The sequence below is a fragment of the Uranotaenia lowii genome, chromosome 3 (assembly GCF_029784155.1).
Source record: "Uranotaenia lowii strain MFRU-FL chromosome 3, ASM2978415v1, whole genome shotgun sequence".
NCBI classification, from domain to species: Eukaryota; Metazoa; Arthropoda; class Insecta; order Diptera; family Culicidae; genus Uranotaenia; species Uranotaenia lowii.
The window spans coordinates 69,799,220-69,817,437 of record NC_073693.1 but is presented as its reverse complement, the minus strand read 5'-3'; the positions used below and the strand labels follow the sequence as shown (position 1 = coordinate 69,817,437).

Genomic DNA, 18,218 nt, shown 5'->3' with positions numbered 1-18,218 from the left:
ACACCATGTTTGAAATTCTATCACCTTTTGCAACCAACTTAGTCGAGCAAGCGGATTATTTATCGAAAGTTTTCAAAATTTCACTCCCCCGACATTAGTCAGGAGAAATGAAGCAAATTGGAATTTCAAAGTTCCTTCATTAACAGATGAAAACCTCGAAGACAATGAATCCTTACGTGTCCCACAATCAAAAATGAAAAAAGTTTTAGGATAGAACGCAACGAATTCAGATTCAAACTAGATCAATTCAGAATAGTTCTCGAATACAAACTTCGATTGAAAGACTGATTCGAATTAAAGTGATTGGATCAAGATCTACCGGAGATCTGATCCAACATAAGACACTAGAATCCTCATAACACACCTCAAATTGTTCGTTACACATAACAACTGGATTTTCCCCATATTGACGATTTTTTCACTTAAAAATCGTTCCCATTGTAGGAACATTACATCGATAGAGCTGTATAAGAATTTCGGATATCAATTTACACATTCAAATTCGAACAACAACAAAAATATGTATTGATAAAATCGCTCTTAAATACGAAAAAAAAATTATCAAAAAAGACTAAATCTTGCATTCAACATTTCACCCTTTTTGCTCCCGTGCCTAAAGGTCGTCGGAAAATGAGCATACGAGGAATCCCACCTAGTTTCTGCAGGCGACGAAGCCAAATTTAGCCCATGGTACCTCCTTAGTACGGTCATGGCTAGGTTGCAGACGATCCCGAACAAGTTAGCAGAGGCATCTGGTAAATCCATCGTTGCATTCTCTGCTGTTAACTTTAAACCGGGTATCTGAAAAAGAAACACCTTAAAAGGTTACTGTTTTCGAGTTAAAACGATACATAACTAACCTTGAATCTAATTTTGCGTTGCTTTCCTTCCATCCCGTCCAAAAGTGATTGTTGATGTGAAGAGCTGGAACGACGACAAAAACAATGATTATTTTTTTTGCGACTGTATGTACAGCAACCATTTCGGATGTGTTGCAGAACATAGCAAAACTAAAACGAGAAAAACTTACCTGCTGATATTTCGAGATGTATTTCCACTGGTTCCGGATATTTCCTTTCCGCAGTTTGAGCTAGAACAGATTAGAGTTATAAAAACGTAAGAATTAGGCTGAAGTCTGCATAATTAGCGCTAGAAAGGAATTATGTTGCGAAGATTAGGACTTACCTTGATAATCCACCAGCTATAGGAAGTTTATTTACCTTCAAATTTCGACCGGTCGAACAAGTCATTCACTTGTTTATTTTGAATTATACTTCTTCTTAAATGTATTCCTGTTCATGAATATTTTGAACATACATTTGACGTCTCTTATGTGAGTTACTGTCAAGAATCGCTACAATAACCAAAACACTGAAATAAAATCACAAGCTGTTTCTGTCACGAGTGGACATGAAATTACGCGGATTGTGATAGTAAAAATTTCAAATTAAGTTGGATTATTTATTTTGATCAAACAAAATAAAGTATAGAGACAAGACACAGGTTCATTCATCTCTCTTGGAACAAAATGAATGTGTTACCATTCATTTTGAAAAGGGACGATGGGGTAATGTAACCATCTGTTACTTAATGTCTATGTGACTCCGTCACAAAATTCAAACATCCCTGTACAATTCAGAAAACCCTACAACAGTCGCCCTCTATCAGCACAACTGACATCCCTGTCCAGGAGTTCACCACTCATTCACGGCACTCTCAGAGATTCTCCAGAGGCGCCGTGTATTTTAAAGAGCAAAGCGGGGAAGTGTGGCCACCCAGAAAAGCAACACACTCTTAAAATGTTTTGTAGATAATAGTTGTTTGTTAGTGTGTTGGTTGGACAAGATAGTGTACTTAACGCTTTGTTAGCGATCCGTTTCCTGTCCTGTCCTTTCTGTTCGTGACCGCCTGAGGGAAAAGAAGTGCGCGACGTGTTAGTTTGTCGAGTAAAAATTTGTAAAATTACATAAAGTTTAAATTATTTACCTAAAGTCTACTTTCACAGAGAAACAAAAAGTGCGACAAGTACACACGGTGAACATAAAGTTAAAATTGTGTAAAAGCCTAAAAAGTACGGTAATAGTTAAAACAAATAGTAAAAGAACAAACATGTGCTTTGTAAAGACAACATATTAAAATAATATCTATGTTTATTCTATCGTATTAAAAGCAAGCGTAACAAACATAAACATTGTTAAAACACACGGAAACAAACGAGCAATCGAAAAACAAAGAAAAAGGTAAAATAATGTTTTATATATATATACAAGGTTTAGTTAAAAACATAAAACCACATGTGGGTACAAACAAGTTAAAAACAAATGACGTCTACAATATGCTAACACCCTCGGAAAGGTCCAAGAGGGCCTTTTTCTTTCTGGTTTGTGCTGGTTCTGTCGAGCCACAATTCCTTCATCCCCAGGCAATCACCAGATCCGGACAGAAAGGTCCCTGCGTGCCTCGACTCCATCGATACAACACCTCGAGTCGGCACCTAACCTTACATCCATGGGTCAGCATCGACACAAACATCTCGCTGTCCCTAACGCATGCAAAGTAGTACCGAGCACGGGTGGAATCGTTCCGAAAACAGCGATTCACAGTCGTGTCAACGGATGCGGCTATTCACAACCATCGGAATCCGCCATTGGTCGTGGCGGAAAGCTAGATCGACCGAAGCATCGTAGCAACACAATAATACCGCAAGTACCCCATGTTGTAGCACGTCATAAAGTTAGGGCTATCCATTAGGAATAAAAACATCCATATTTGTGAACCGTAGACCTCCGTAAGTGATTTATTCTTTCGGGTTTTCCCACGAATCTAAGATCAGAAATTGTCTTCAGTCCTCGCCCTGGGGTGGTCCTAACAGTTTGACAGGTTTTATAGTTCCTCTTTAATTGATGTCGTCTAACTCTGGTTGGTAGCATGAGAGGTACCCACCCGTTTCGGCACCCTGGATATGCACGTTCGCTGAATCTGGAAGTTCCTGTTGTGAGATACCGCAGAGGAAAGTGAACAGTGTGTAGGAAATAAAGTGGAGTGTAGGTAATCTAAATAAATAAACTAAGGCAGGTTAAGTTTATATGGATAGGTATTAGATAAATAAGTAAGAAACTCCAATAGGTATAAATATATACATTATAATAATGCTTTAGACAGAAAAATAAATAGAATTGTTTCAATCAAATATAAAAGGATGAGCTCTTTAAATTAATAGAATCGAACAAACATGCGTTTACAGAAAAATGAAATCATCAAGAAATATTACTATAGTTTGAGTTCCCACCCCTATCGCAAAAAAAAGTGCTCCTGTTATTTGTTGTATAAGGAGCGGATCACAATGCTTGCTCTTTGAATAAAAAAGGGAGAATTTGTATTGAGCTTCAAGGGATGACGAGAGTGTGTAGAGTTTCCTAAAAAGCTCAGAGAATAGGTTCGGCACAGGACAAGATGTGTAAAGGAGATCAGTTTGAAGACTAACTTTTCAGAGAGAGCGTCGGACACGGATAGCTCCTAGCGTTGTGAAAAGTGACTTAAGAAGCGAGTAAATATGGCGGACAAACCTGTCGGTTTCGACATTGGCGCAGCCGGTACAACGAAGAGGTGAGTTAATAAATTATTTCAATAAAGGTTTTTGATGGTCAGTAAAAAAAAAAAAAATCATTCGATTCAAATATCAAGCTGCTCCTAAAAAGAAAATGGCGAACCAGTTCCTGCCATTACGATAAAATTGCAAAATGGAGGGTTGTGAAAATGCGAAGGTGATTAATCACAGTCAATCGGCATGCTAATGTAGTTAATAGATTACTGGAATAAAGTTTTTCATTGGTCAGTAGCAAAATCTATTCGATTCTAGCATCAAGTTGTTCCTAAAAAGAAAATGGCGGATCAGCTTCTGCAATCACGTGTAAATGACAAAATGGAAGATTGGGGAAAAGGGGGACTTATCTCACTCAATCAGCGTGCTTAGGTATATTCCACTAAGTGTAACTAAAACCTTTCAAATGAATGTTAGCATGATCCGGTTACTTATTATTACGGCGTATTGGAAACTGCTCGGAACCAGGATATTTTATACGTGGGGATTTAATTTTATGTTGGCTGGAGAACCATTTCCAGCCATAATGCGCATAAAACAAAATGGGAGGTTAGGTAAAAAAAAAAGAAGAGAAAATTGTGTCTCTTTCGTACGGACCTCTAAGGTGAGATTAGTTAAGTTAAGATCTCCAAATGAATGTTGAAAAAATATGTTTTCGCTATTTCAATTTCTGGGTGTATAAAAACATGCTCAAAATCCTCACGTGAAATTGGAACGGGAATAATCTTTCCATTTTATTTTGGCTACAATAGTGTAAATCATGATTATTTACTGAATAGTGTAAATCATGACTAACTATTAACGTAAAGTGATTCGAAATTATTAAAAAAAAACACACATTAAGCCTTACAGGTTGAATTTGATTCATGCTAACTAAAGGTTGCATCCCATAATTGTTAAAACTACGTGAGAATAACAAAAACAGAAAAGATGATAAAATAATAAAATTCAACCTTTGACACTTGATAATAGGTGGGGTAGCGTTATTAGTCCAATGGGATAGATCTTTGCGAGCAGCAGTACTGACCCCTGAGGAGGTGCAAACCCACGAGAGGGGTAGCATGATTTTGTTTTTTTTTTCACAAATAATAAAATTCCTGTGAGGAACAGTGCGATTAATTTCTTAGCGGTAAGCGTACAAACACTTAAGAGGGCAAAAAATTATATGAATGGAAATGATCGTCTAAGGGCAAACCCCTGAGAGGGGCAGCATTGTGGAGATAGTTTACAATTAGTACAAATTCCTGTGAGGAACAGTACGATTAATTACGCAATGATAAATTGTACAAACCCCTGAGAGGGGCAGTATATTTAAAAATATAAAATGGAAATGATCATCTAAGTGCAAACCCCTGAGAAGGGCAGCATAGTGGAAATAGTTTGCAATTAGTACAAATTCCTGTGAGGAACAGTACGATTTATTACGCAACGATAAATTGTACAAACCCCTGAGAGGGCAGTATAAAAATATAAAATGGAAATGATCATCTAAGTGCAAACCCCTGAGAGGGGCAGCATAGTGGAGATAGTTTACAATTAGTACAAATTCCTGTGAGGAACAGTACGATTAATTACGCAACGATAAATTGTACAAACCCCTGAGAGGGGCAGTATATTTAAAAATATAAAATGGAAATAATCATCTAAGTGCAAACCCCTGAGAGGGGCAGCATAGTGGAGATAGTTTACAATTAGTACAAATTCCTGTGAGGAACAGTACGATTAATGACTCAACGATAAATTGTACAAACCCCTGAGAGGGGCAGTATAAAAATATAAAATGGAAATGATCATCTAAGTGCAAACCCCTGAGAGGGGCAGCATAGTGGAGATAGTTTACAATTAGTACAAATTCCTGTGAGGAACAGTACGATTAATGACTCAACGATAAAATGTACAAACCCCTGAGAGGGGAGGTATAGAAATATAAAATGGAAATGATCATCTAAGTGCAAACCCCTGAGAGGGGCAGCATTGTGGAGATAGTTTATAATGAGTACAAATTCCTGTGAGGAACAGTACCAAACTAGGAGTGGGGTAGTATTGATTAGGCCTTTAAGAAGATGATCATTGCAAACTCCTGAGGGGGGTAGCATTATACATTTTGTTAACAAATAGTACAAATTCCTGTGAGGAACAGTACGATTATTTACTCTGAAGTGAAATGTAAAAACCCCGGTACAGAAATATAAAACAAAAATGATCACCTAAGTGCAAACCCCTGAGAGGGGCAGCATAGGGAAAATATCTTACAATGTATGGTTAATTACTTAAAGGTAAAATGTACTGCGGTACCTAAGTAGAACCCCAGTAGAGGTATTACTTAACAAAAAGAGCAAAGCTTTGAGAGAGTCAGCATTATCTTCATAGTTAGAAAAACACGATTGAATGACTCGTTGAATTCAAAAGCACAAAAAAAAAACAATGAAAACGAAAACTACAACTGTATAAGGTACGTGGCTAACAAGTTTTTGTCTTTACAATCTTTTTTAGGAAGAATAAGAAATTGAAGTTAGAGAGAAAGAATACAAAATTGGCGTTCCTGAGAAGACAGTTAAAATTGGAAAGATCTCGTAGGCTTTCGTTGACGAATAAATTGAAGAAAGCACGATCTGATAAAAGAGAATTAGAAGAAATCGTGGAAAACAGTGAATATAACGTGGATTTTATCCAAAAGCATTCCACGATGCGCGAGAATTTACAACATAATGAAGAATCGGTTCTAATAAATTCAATGAACAGTTTGTCGTTCGCTACTTTAAATGTGGCCGAATGTAAACCAGCATCCGGAGAAGAGGAGGTCGACAGAAAAACGTTTGAGCAGTGGAAATCCCTTTTTGAAGCTTCTATGGAACTCGCTGGAATTGATAACGAATTCACAAAAATGCGTTTGCTTCGCGTTAAGGCCGGTATGAAGTTACTTGAAATCCTCGACGGAACTAAGTCTTCTGCTGGTGGTCCTGACCCTGGTACGGAACCGTATTCCGACGCAATCCGTAGGCTGGTTGAATATTTCAGTTCGAGGCAGTACGTGATGACACATCGTCAAAAATTGAGAGCCACGGTACAATCGAGTGACGAGTCGGACCTCAAATACTTGAAAAGGGTGGTTGCTGCGGCGAAAATGTGCGATTTTCCCGATGATCAACTCGCTGAGAATGTGGCTGAAGTAGTCCAAAGCCACGCTCGTGACGCCAAGGTAAGAGACATTGCTCGAAAGGTCGCTCGGAAGGGTTATCCAATATCAGAGTTTGTCGATAAGGTACGTTCCCACGAATTGGCCAAAGTAAATGAAGAAGTATTCGCAAGAACTCATCAAGGGAGCCAAAGTGTGATTGCAGCGGTTACCCAAGAGCGACAACCAACAAGGCGCTATCAACAAGACGCTTATCGCTTTCCATCTGGCAATCGTGGCGGCGTCCAGCCAAGAATGAATATATCTTCGGGTTACTCTAGAAATGCTCATAGCCAGGACCAACGAGTCAATCGTGACCAACGAGGCCGTTTCTCGCAGCAAACAATGCCTCGTGGTTTTGAGCCTTGTATTCATTGTGCCGGAAGATTTCACCCGTCTGAGAACTGCAACTCAAAACACAAAGTTTGTGACGTATGCGGTGAACGTGGGCACATTAAAAGAGCGTGTCCGATGTTACGGGAGCGACGTTCCGATATCCGAGGGGAAACTAGAGGAAATAAGCGTCGTCATCAAACCGAAGAGGAGCCACCGGTACCTAAAATGAGAAAGGTGTTGGCAATCACTAAGGATGAGAATAATGAGGATATCGAGCCGGAAGGCAATTCTGTAAGTTCTGATATTTAATATTGAATTTCATAATAGAAATTTCCGGTGTGACAAGCAATTTTTTTTTCTTCTTTCCTTTTATTAATCGTAAATGAAATTGAAGTTTGGTTGGTTGTAATTGAAAGATAGAAAGTAACTACTTTTTTGTTGGATAAAAGAAAAACAAATAAAATATTAATGAGTTGTAACTGTTATTGTTGTTATTTGATCGTATCATAGGGATGGCATGTAATTGTGATCCAAGTCTTCGAATGCAATTATTGAAAAAAAACCATTAAGCATCTGTTAGTTATAAACCGCTTCTACTTCTTGGTTACCTTGAGAAATAAACAGGCAGGAAATAAACTGTTTTTCAATGTTCACAGCAATGTTGATTAAAACAAGAAATAATTTCAGGTATTCAGCTTGTCAACCAATGAGTGTGAGGACGGTACTATTTTGGGCTACGTAGCAGGAGTACCAATATATTTTCTGATCGATTCGGGAGCAGAAGTCAACACCATTAGTGAAGAGTCTTTCCTTTTGCTGTCCACGAAAAGTTCTTCAAGGAATAAGTTGATTAATGTAACGAAAGGTTCCGACAAACCTCTTAAGGCTTATGCCTCTCATGGTCATATAACGGTTTTAGCTACATTTGTCGCGGAGCTCTTTATTTCGGAGGATCGTCCGATTCTATTAGAAAAGTTTTATGTTATCCCGATGGCTCGGGCTTTGCTAGGTAGAAGCACAGCAGTTCGATTTAGTGTGCTTCAGTTGGGACTCAAAGTTACTATTAGATCGGAACTTTCGGAGTCGGAGTATAGGCTGGTACCGGGAGAAATATGTGCCCTACAAAGTTGGCCAGAGTTCCCCAAGTTCAAGATACCCCCAGTATCCATCTCGTACGATATCAGTAAACCACCTTCTAGACGCATATATACGAATATTCCTCCTGCATTCAGACAGGAAACGGAAAGGCGGTTAAACGAACTCCTGATGTCAGGAATAATAGAGCAGGTAACGGACGATATGGACAGGTCTTTTTGTTCGTCCCTTCTTGTAGTCCCAAAAGGAAAGGACGACATTAGGCTGGTCGTCGACCTGAGAGGGCCGAATAAGAGCATAATTCGGACACCGTTCAGAATGCCAACGCTAGAGAACATTTTGTCCAGCCTAGATGGAGCCAAGTGGTTCTCGACGCTTGACCTCACGAGTGCCTATTTTCATATAGAGCTAGCGGAGGATAGCAGACATTTGACAAACTTTTTCGCTGGAAACGGCACATTCCGCTTTAAGCGACTTTGCTTTGGACTGTCAAACGCTCCTGATATTTTTCAGGAAACCATGCAGACGATCGTCTTGGCAGGTCTAGAAGGAGTCCGCAATTATTTGGATGATGTCCTTGTTTACGGCTGTACGAAGGAAGAACACGATATCAATTTAAATAGAACCTTGAATCGTCTAAAGGAGCACAACGTAAAGCTCAATGAAACTAAATGCTCATTCGGAAAACAAACCGTACGATTTCTTGGGTTTGAGCTCTCTCATGATGGGATGAGAGTCGAAAACACAAAATTACAAGCTATTGAAAACTTCCGTAGGCCAGAAACGTTGAATGAAGTTAAAAGTTTTTTGGGACTAGTGACATTCTCGGAGCGATTCATCCCAAACCGAGCGGACAAAACCGTGTGCCTTAGAGCACTTGCTAATTCGGAAAAGTTTTCTTGGGGTCCTGGAGAGGAAAATGAATTCAATTATCTAAAACATGAAGCACTTAAAACAATAACCAGACTCGGATATTTTGATCACAGAGATAAGACCGAACTCTTCGTCGATGCGTCTCCAATCGGGTTAGGGGCGGTCCTAACACAATTGAACAGCGCGGGAATTCCAAGGATAATTGCTTGCGCCTCCAAGGCTTTGACTGATCGCGAATTAAAATACCCCCATACCCAGAAAGAGGCACTTGCGGTGGTTTGGGCAGTGGAACGGTTCAAGTTCTACCTCACTAACCTAAAATTTACCGTTCGTACAGACTCTGAAGCGAACGAGTTCATATTTGGATTCGGGTATAAGACATGCAAACGAGCCATTTCGCGAGCGGAGGCTTGGGCGTTAAGGTTACAGTGTTTCGATATGACAATAGCCAGAGTTCCAGGACATTTGAATGTGGCTGACGCCCTTTCACGCCTCATAAGCAGAGCTCAAAGTGACGAAGGGTTTGACGAGGACGATGACAAACATCTACTTTACTCTCTTGATCCAGGTTCGATGACTATGACTTGGGCAGAAATCGAAGCAGAATCGGAAGTGGACGAAGAACTCTCACTTGTTAAAAAATCTATGATTTCCCAAAAATGGCCCAAACAACTCAACAGATATGAAGCCCATGCAAAGGAGCTACGGTTCGTTGGAAACACGCTTTTCAAAGGGGAAAGAATAATCCTACCAAAAAGCCTTCACAATTCTGCATTAAAATCAGCCCACCAAGGCCACATCGGAATTAGCGCTATGAAGCGAGTAATGCGAGACTACTTTTGGTGGCCAGGGATGAGTTTGGACGTGGAGAAGTTTGTGAAGAGGTGTCAAACTTGTCTCCTTATTTCTAATAAGAACCCTCCAATACCGCTATCAAACCGTCAGTTACCTAATGGGCCATGGGAAATCCTACAATTAGACTTTCTTACAGTTAACGGTTGTGGAACAGGGGAATTTTTAATTCTTGTGGACACGTACTCTCGATTTCTGTCGATAGTAGAAATGGATAATAAGGACGCAAAAAGTACTAATAGCGCATTGAATCTGATTTTCTTTAGATGGGGTCTGCCTCTCATCATACAGACCGACAATGGCCCCCCATTTCAAGGGACAGAATTCGTAAAATGTTGGGAGGACAAAGGTGTCAAAATTAGAAAATCCATACCCTTGAGCGCCCAATCAAATGGTAGTGTTGAGAGGCAGAACCAGGGCATCATTAAAGCCTTAGCTGGAGCGAAACAAGACAAAATGGATTGGAAACTGGCCCTCCAGAACTATGTCAGAATACACAACACCGTTAAACCTCACTCTAGGTTGGGAATTACACCGTTCGAACTACTAGTTGGCTGGCGATATCGAGGAATGTTTCCTTGTCTGTGGAATTCTAAGGAGGAGAGCATAAACCGTGAAGAAGTCAAGGAAAAAGATTGGGAAGCAAAACACATAAGCAAGAAACATGCAGACGACCGTCGCGGAGCCAAAGAGTCTTCAATATGTTGTGGAGATATGGTTTTTATGGCTATACCCAAGAAGAGCAAAACCGATCCATCCTTTTCACGCGAGCCTTTCAGAGTTTTGTCGAGGGAAGGAGCGAAGGTGGTTATCGAGAACGAAAAAGGTGTAAGGTTCTCACGTAACGTACAAGACATCAAACTAGTCCCAGGTGCAGAAAACCAGCGTATTTCCCAGTTTGAAGAAAATATTATCGACTCAGCAGAGACATCGAACGTCGGGAACGCTCAGTCGACGGATTATACAATGGGAACACGAGGTCATTTTAATATGAATTCGCATACCGATGAACAAACAGGAGGAGTAAATGCACAATCACCAAGAATCAGACCAAGGCGTAACATCAGACAGCCTATGAAATTTAAGGATATGGTGTTAAATCAGGTAAACTATCATAACAAATTGATTCTAGTATTTGAATAAGTAAATCATTCATCATATTAATTAGGATTCTTTCGATCTATGTTCTGAGGATGATTATGCTGTTGAAGAAACGGAGTGCCATGACATCGAAACGGAAGAGACAGATATCGATATGGAACATCATTCCACTGAAGGAATCAATATCTCGAATAGTTTGGTTCCCGCTACACCTAACAAGAGAGAGAGAAACTCGCCTACAATGGTTACAAATCCATACGAGCAAAGACCTAAGCGAATTATCAACAAGCCAAACAAATTTAATGATCACTTTGTCTATCATGTGATATATTAATTTTTTTCTGAGTGTAATCTTATTTTGTTAAAGTTTCAATTAATTAAAATCCATGTGACAAAGTTCATTACTGATATATGTTTCCGTGACACTCATCAGTTCTATGTTACAAAAACAGTAACCACAGTTACAGATCTGCAAACTGCTTTACAGATCAAGCCTTCCGAAACTCTTTAACCTCACTTAGAAAAAAATAAAAGTATTTTACTCACGATTGCATTTGCAGTTGAACAGTCAAACGTCAATACTTCAGCGCTTAAGTATTTCAGCAGCGGTTTCGAGGAAGTTTCGTAGTGGTTTCGATCTGGATAATGTCCTTTTTAATTGAATTTCGCATTGTTGATGGCTTCAGATGCTCCGAGTTCGTCAGTTGATTCATTGTTTACTTTTTCTTCATCTTGAATTCTTTTTCGATGCTCCGTGAGACGGCGTGAGACGTCAAACTTAAAAGGCCTTTTCAACCAGGGGTGCCAGGTTTTCTGGCACTTTATCCGTTTCTAATTTTTAATCTTAATTTACACTCTTAGTTTGGATTATTCAATAAAACATTCAAGAAAAGTATTAAATGTTTTTAATAAAATTAAGTCGAGGTAATTTCGATAATAAGAGATAAACGTTACCATTATCTATATATATAAAAATGAATTTCTGTCTGTCTGTCTGTCTGTCTGTCTGCCTGTCTGTCTGTCTGTCTGTCTGTTCCCTATAGACTCGAAAACTACTGAACCGATTTGCGTGAAACTTGGCAGGTGGGGGTATTGGAGGCAGGGGAAGGTTCCTATTATAGTTTGAGACCCCTCCCTCTCTCATGAAGGAGGGAGGGGCCTCCCAAACAAAAGTCAATTTTTTGCATAACTCGAAAACCCATCAAGCAAATGGTATCAAATTTGGCATGGGGTGGTATTTGGGAACGAGGAATACTTCTATGAATATCAGGTACCCCTCCCTCCTTTCAGTGGGGTGATAGGAAGGGGGGAGAGGGGCTACTTTACAATTTTTCATATAACTCGAAAACTAATCAAGATATTTAAACAAAATTTGGCACGGGAAGGTATTTGGATACGAAAAATATTTCAATGATTATTTGAGAACCCTCCCTCTTTCCAGTAAAAAGGGGGAGAGGACCTCTTTCATATTTTTTTACATAACTCAAAAACTAATAAAGCAAATGGAACCAAATTTGGCATGGGAGGGTATTTGGATACTAAAAATATTTCTATGATTTTATGAGACCCATCGCTCTTTCCAGTAGGGAGATATAAAGGGGGGAGGGGCCTCTTTTATGATTTTTTAAATAACTCAAAAACTAATTAAGCAAATGGAACCAAATTTGGCATGAGGCGGTATTTGGGAACGTGCCATGTTCTAATGATTGTTAGAGACCCCTTCCTTCTTCCAGCGGGGAGAAAGGAAAGAGAAAGGGGAGTTTCATACAATTTTTACTGCATAACTCGAGAACTACAACAGCAAATGGAACCAAATTTTGCATGGAACGATATTTGGGTACGAAAAATGCTTCTATAAATATTTGGTATCCCTCACTCCTTCAAAGAGTTGGATGAAAATACAATTTTTAGTCTAACTGGAGAGCTGATCGAGCAAATATAACCATATTTGGCATGTAAGGGTATTTGGATACGAGAAATGTTTCTATCATTAATTTAAGCCCCACCTTTTTTCAAAGGAAAGATATACAGGGGGAAAGAGGGGTTTCCATACAATTTTTTGCATAACTCGAGAATTAATCGAACAAATGAAACCAAATTTGGCATCAAAAAGTATTTGAGTACGAAAAATACTTTTTCTATGTGAAACAATTTCTTTCTTGCAGTCGGATGATGGAATTGGGAATATAGGAAGGGAAGAGGAAGCTTACATTAATTTTTTTCCTTACAAAATCCGAGAAATGGACAAATCATTTTGGTATGGTTCTATGATTACCTGACACACCATCCTCCTTTCAGTGAGTAGGTTCATAGGAGGAGGGAGGTGAGCCCAATACAATTTTGTTAGCATAAGTTCTTAATTTATGCTAACGATGCCAACGAAAGGAAGACAAATATGGCATGGAAAGGTACTTGATTACGATATATGTTTCCACGATTGTTACAGACCTTTACGCTTTACAGTGTAGAGAGGGGAAGAAAGGAGGAGGCTCCATATACATTTTGTTGTAAGGCTTAAAAACTTATCAACCAATGAAACTTTATTTGAAATAAGAGAATTTTTGGGAACGAAAAAACTGGGTATGATTATTAAAGATCACGATCTCCATTCAGCAGGGGGTGAAGGGAAGGACAGGGGTGAGGGCTCTCTTATCAGTTTTTTAGCATGAATCCAGAACATATCAAGAAAAAACAACCATATTATATAAGTTAGATTCTTTGCGTACGATTAATTTAAGACATTTCAGACAGATCTAAATTATCAGATCATTAACACAAGTTTATAGAGCAAGATTCAAAACATTAGTTTAAGTTATCTTTGTGTTGCAATTTGAAACTTCAGCTGCAGCTCTCACTTTAAAGCGGTTGTGGTTATGTTATAATTTGATTTAAAATAATGCCAATAAAACAATAAAAATTTGAATAATTTTTGAAAACATCATTTGATTCTGAAAGGTGTAGCAAAGCACACCGGGTCAGCTAGTTTAAAATAAAAATGATTGTATTAGTTATTCCATTTATTGTTGTAAAGATGCGTTAATTAATAAAATATTCTTAATTCACGTAAATATATGAACATCTTTTCCAACCGATTTCGTCCTTCAATGCAGTATAGAGGCGGAGGCGAATGTAGGAAATAAAGTGGAGTGTAGGTAATCTAAATAAATAAACTAAGGCAGGTTAAGTTTATATGGATAGGTATTAGATAAATAAGTAAGAAACTCCAATAGGTATAAATATATACATTATAATAATGCTTTAGACAGAAAAATAAATAGAATTGTTTCAATCAAATATAAAAGGATGAGCTCTTTAAATTAATAGAATCGAACAAACATGCGTTTACAGAAAAATGAAATCATCAAGAAATATTACTATAGTTTGAGTTCCCACCCCTATCGCAAAAAAAAGTGCTCCTGTTATTTGTTGTATAAGGAGCGGATCACAATGCTTGCTCTTTGAATAAAAAGGGAGAATTTGTATTGAGCTTCAAGGGATGACGAGAGTGTGTAGAGTTTCCTAAAAAGCTCAGAGAATAGGTTCGGCACAGGACAAGATGTGTAAAGGAGATCAGTTTGAAGACTAACTTTTCAGAGAGAGCGTCGGACACGGATAGCTCCTAGCGTTGTGAAAAGTGACTTAAGAAGCGAGTAAATATGGCGGACAAACCTGTCGGTTTCGACACAGTGGTGAACTTAACATAACGACCCTGAGTCCCATAATTTCTCCTCCCACATCCCACTGAGTGTAGCTGTCAGTCAAGTTACAAACTGCCTCTTTCATTATTTATTTATATTTTCGTAGTATTCCGTCTCACGACATAACTTGACGAACATAATTCCTAGAATTCACTCTGTCCATGGCAACCGTTCTCCAATTTTTCGGACATCCCACATTCGCCAGATCACGCTCCACTTGGTCTAACCACCTCACTCTATGCGCCACTGCTCGTCTTGTTCCTACCGGATCCGTAGCGAACACCTGTTTTGCAGGACAGTCGTATCCAGCCTTCACCATTTTCTGCATACTGGGTTCGCCGTAGAGTAGCGCGAGCTCGTTGTTCATCCTTCGTCTCCACACTCCGTTCTCCTGCACGCCGCCAAAGACAGTTTTAACACTCGTCGCTCGAATACTCCGAGTGTACGCAGGTCATCCTCGAGCAATATCCATGTCTCATGCCCGTAGAGAACAACCGATCTAATGAGCGCCATATACAGGTTACACATCGTGCGAGGGCTAACTCTTCTCGACCGCAGTTGCTTGTGGAGTCCATAGTAGGCACGACTTCCACTCATCATTCGCCGCCGGATCTCACGGCTGGTGTCAAAGACAAAGTCTCTAACTATCTCCAGCTCATCGCCGTCGATCGTGACCTTGTTGTTACTGGACAAGCGGGCTCGGTCGGTCTCGGATCCGCAGGCGAGCATATACTTCGTCTTGGACGTATTAATCATCAACCCAATCCTTCCTACTTAGCGTTTCAGTGTGCGATAGATCTCCTGTCGAAGCGCCCTGCGCGATTGGAATGAACTCGACCATTCACCCGAAATCCGTACACAGCACTGCGTTCGATCCATCGTCGCCTTGATCGGTCTTGTCAGCTTCCATATTGTCAGTAGGCTATGCATTAAGTTTGAAATAAATGTTCACTTCTCTCTGACTACTCTCAGAAACCACACGTGTTTTGCTAATAGGTTATGAGCCCAGAGTATCGCCGAAATAACGGCCAAACAAAAGTGATTTTTTTGTTGAAGATTTGAAAAATTTCCGCAAGTAGTCATAATGAACGGTCGAGCGAATTCAAGTAGTTCCAACAGCAACTTAACAGCAGAAGGAAGCGGAAATGGTCCCAATAGGATTGCTGGCGGGAACTTCTCAATGTTGATGGTAGAGCGATTGCGAGGACGCGAAAATTATTCCTCGTGGAAGGAACGTGGGAAGCTGTAGATGGCCGACAAGACGAGGGCCCGGTGGATACGATTTCCATGAAGGCACTGGAAACGATTTGTCTCAGGCTGAGACTCTTAGCATTGAACCCGTAAATTACAGTTTGGTTCAACGTGCTCGAACTGCAAGGGAAGCGTGGAACAAGCAAGCCGCGTTCCAGGATGACAGAATGTTTCGTCGGATCGGGCTTTTGAGGAATCTGACTGGAATTCGTCTCGAAGATTGTGGTTCCGTGAAGGAACATGTAAGTGAGTTGATGTCGACAAGCCATTAACTCGCGGAAGTGGGCTTCGCCGCAGATGACACGTGGCTGGCTAGTCTTCTTTTAATGGGCCTCCCGGAAGCGTACGAGCCCATGATTATGAGAATGGAGACATCGGGTGCGAGATTGACGGCTGTTCCGAACCGAGATGGTGCTTTCTTTTCAAAACAACGATCAACGATGAAAAGAACCGAAAAATCCGGCGTGAAATGCTACAAGAGCAATCGACTGAAAAAGAAAACCCAAGGCTGGGGAACATGCAGCTTTTAGCTTGTTTCAGTCGTCCAATGAAAATCAATGGATCTTCGATTCCGGAGCGACTGCTCACATGCGTCTTGACAGAGCGATTTTGGAAGATGCAATGAAGGTTGAGCAGCGCATAAATGTGGCAAACAACGGCGTAGCCCTGGTCAAAGCAAGCGGAAGTGTGAGACTTCAAGCGATGGTTGAAGGCGACAAGTGTGAGCTGATGATGGCAAACGTTTTAAACGTCCCGGATCTTGCACTGAATTGGATATCGGTGAGTAAGATTTGCTCTAATGGCTACATTGTCTCGTTTTCGGGAAAGAAGTGTGATGTCCGAACCTGGTCCGCTGAGCTGGTGGCTGTTGGTCGAGAAAGCGATGGTCTCTACAAGCTGTGTCAAGCTGGTCAGCAAACAACGTGTGCTCCAGAACTGCTGATATATCTTTGTGGCATCGACTGATGGGGCACCTCAACCAGCAAAGTTTAAAACTAGTGCGCTCCATGGTGATTGGAGTGACTGAAGAGGCAAAAGTGGGACCCGAAGTCGGAACCTGGTATTTTCGTTGGTTACGCTGCACAGTCAAAGGGATTGAGCATATACAACCCGAGAGCGAGAAGGGTTGTGGTGTGCCGAGTTGTTGTTTTCGTCAGTGAAGCATGCAAATCACCGTTGAGTTTGGATCCGGAAGCTGAAAAATAGAAGGTACCTGTAGTAATTGAAGAACAAGTTTGGTGTCCTGATGAAATTCAAGTCCCAAGAGCTAAATCTGAATGTGCTCAAGATGATGTGAAGGTCCGGGAGGATGCTGATATCACAATTGAAGATTGTGATAGTGACGATGCTGAAACGACCGACTTTGACAGTGCCAACGAGACCTTGACGCCGGCCGCGCTCCCTACGCATAAATAAGATCAACAGAAGGATGGCGCAGCGTACGGGAGAGCAAACCTCTAGGTAAGTATTTGATTTTGACATGAGTTGTAGTGTACCTACTGTTAGAGCAAGTCCAATGGTGTTGGAAAAAAGTGGTAGGAATTTTGACAGCTGTAGCACAGATGGGAATTTTTGTATCGTGAAAAATAGACCAAAAATGTTGGCCGTCCACCGGTGTGATAGAAAACGAAGGTATAAAATTGGGGGCAACCAGCGATGCCAAGTGCATTTGCTGTTCAGTACTTTTACTATTTTTCCTATTTCGAATTGATCGTTTAAAAATTGAAATCAAATTCACTTTATTGAAATAGTAGTGCTAATATGAAAAATTTATTATTAATGTTAATGTACAAAAACTGTATAAGTTGTAATGGAATCCAATATTTAAAAAAATTAATCAGTTCATAAGACAAAAAACAAAAAAAACGCTCAAATATCAAATTGATCTGATAAAATCATCGACCAGTGAGCAGGCATCAAATTTTGTTTCATTAGAATGACCATTCTTAAAACTTTTTCTAAGTTGTTTAGAGAGTTTTGCATTGGATAAGTTTACAAGTTTCACCAAACTGAGCATGTCCTTCTATGAAACAACAGCTTTGTTGATTTTGTTTGGTTCCGGCACGAATTTTTATTATAAACGCTTACAAATCTTTTCAAAAAATGCTAATTTTCTGTAGAAACGTAAAAACTACTGCGAAAATGCTGCATCAAAATTTATATTTGCCTGACCTAGGTTATTATATGGTAGTGGTATAGCAACGTTCTTCCAATGCTATGAGTAAAATTCTCGAAA

At 39.9% G+C, this 18,218-nt stretch overlaps 2 protein-coding genes across 2 annotated transcripts; both read left to right on the top strand.

The window, feature by feature from the left end:
* Positions 1-83: 83 nt before the first annotated feature.
* LOC129758433 (uncharacterized) lies at positions 84-11,789 on the top strand. The gene is made up of 6 exons (XM_055755937.1): positions 84-1,946; positions 2,006-2,071; positions 2,171-2,240; positions 2,356-3,606; positions 10,454-11,036; positions 11,101-11,789. The coding sequence occupies exons 4-6, from the start codon at positions 3,554-3,556 to the stop codon at positions 11,365-11,367; spliced, it is 903 nt and encodes a 300-aa protein (XP_055611912.1). The 5' UTR covers positions 84-1,946; positions 2,006-2,071; positions 2,171-2,240; positions 2,356-3,553; the 3' UTR covers positions 11,368-11,789.
* Positions 11,790-15,815: 4,026 nt separating this feature from the next.
* On the top strand, positions 15,816-16,948 carry LOC129752276 (uncharacterized). Its single transcript, XM_055748063.1, has 3 exons — positions 15,816-15,976; positions 16,083-16,224; positions 16,523-16,948. Exons 1-3 carry the CDS (start codon positions 15,816-15,818, stop codon positions 16,946-16,948), a joined length of 729 nt encoding a protein of 242 aa, XP_055604038.1.
* The last annotated feature ends 1,270 nt before the right edge of the window (positions 16,949-18,218 follow it).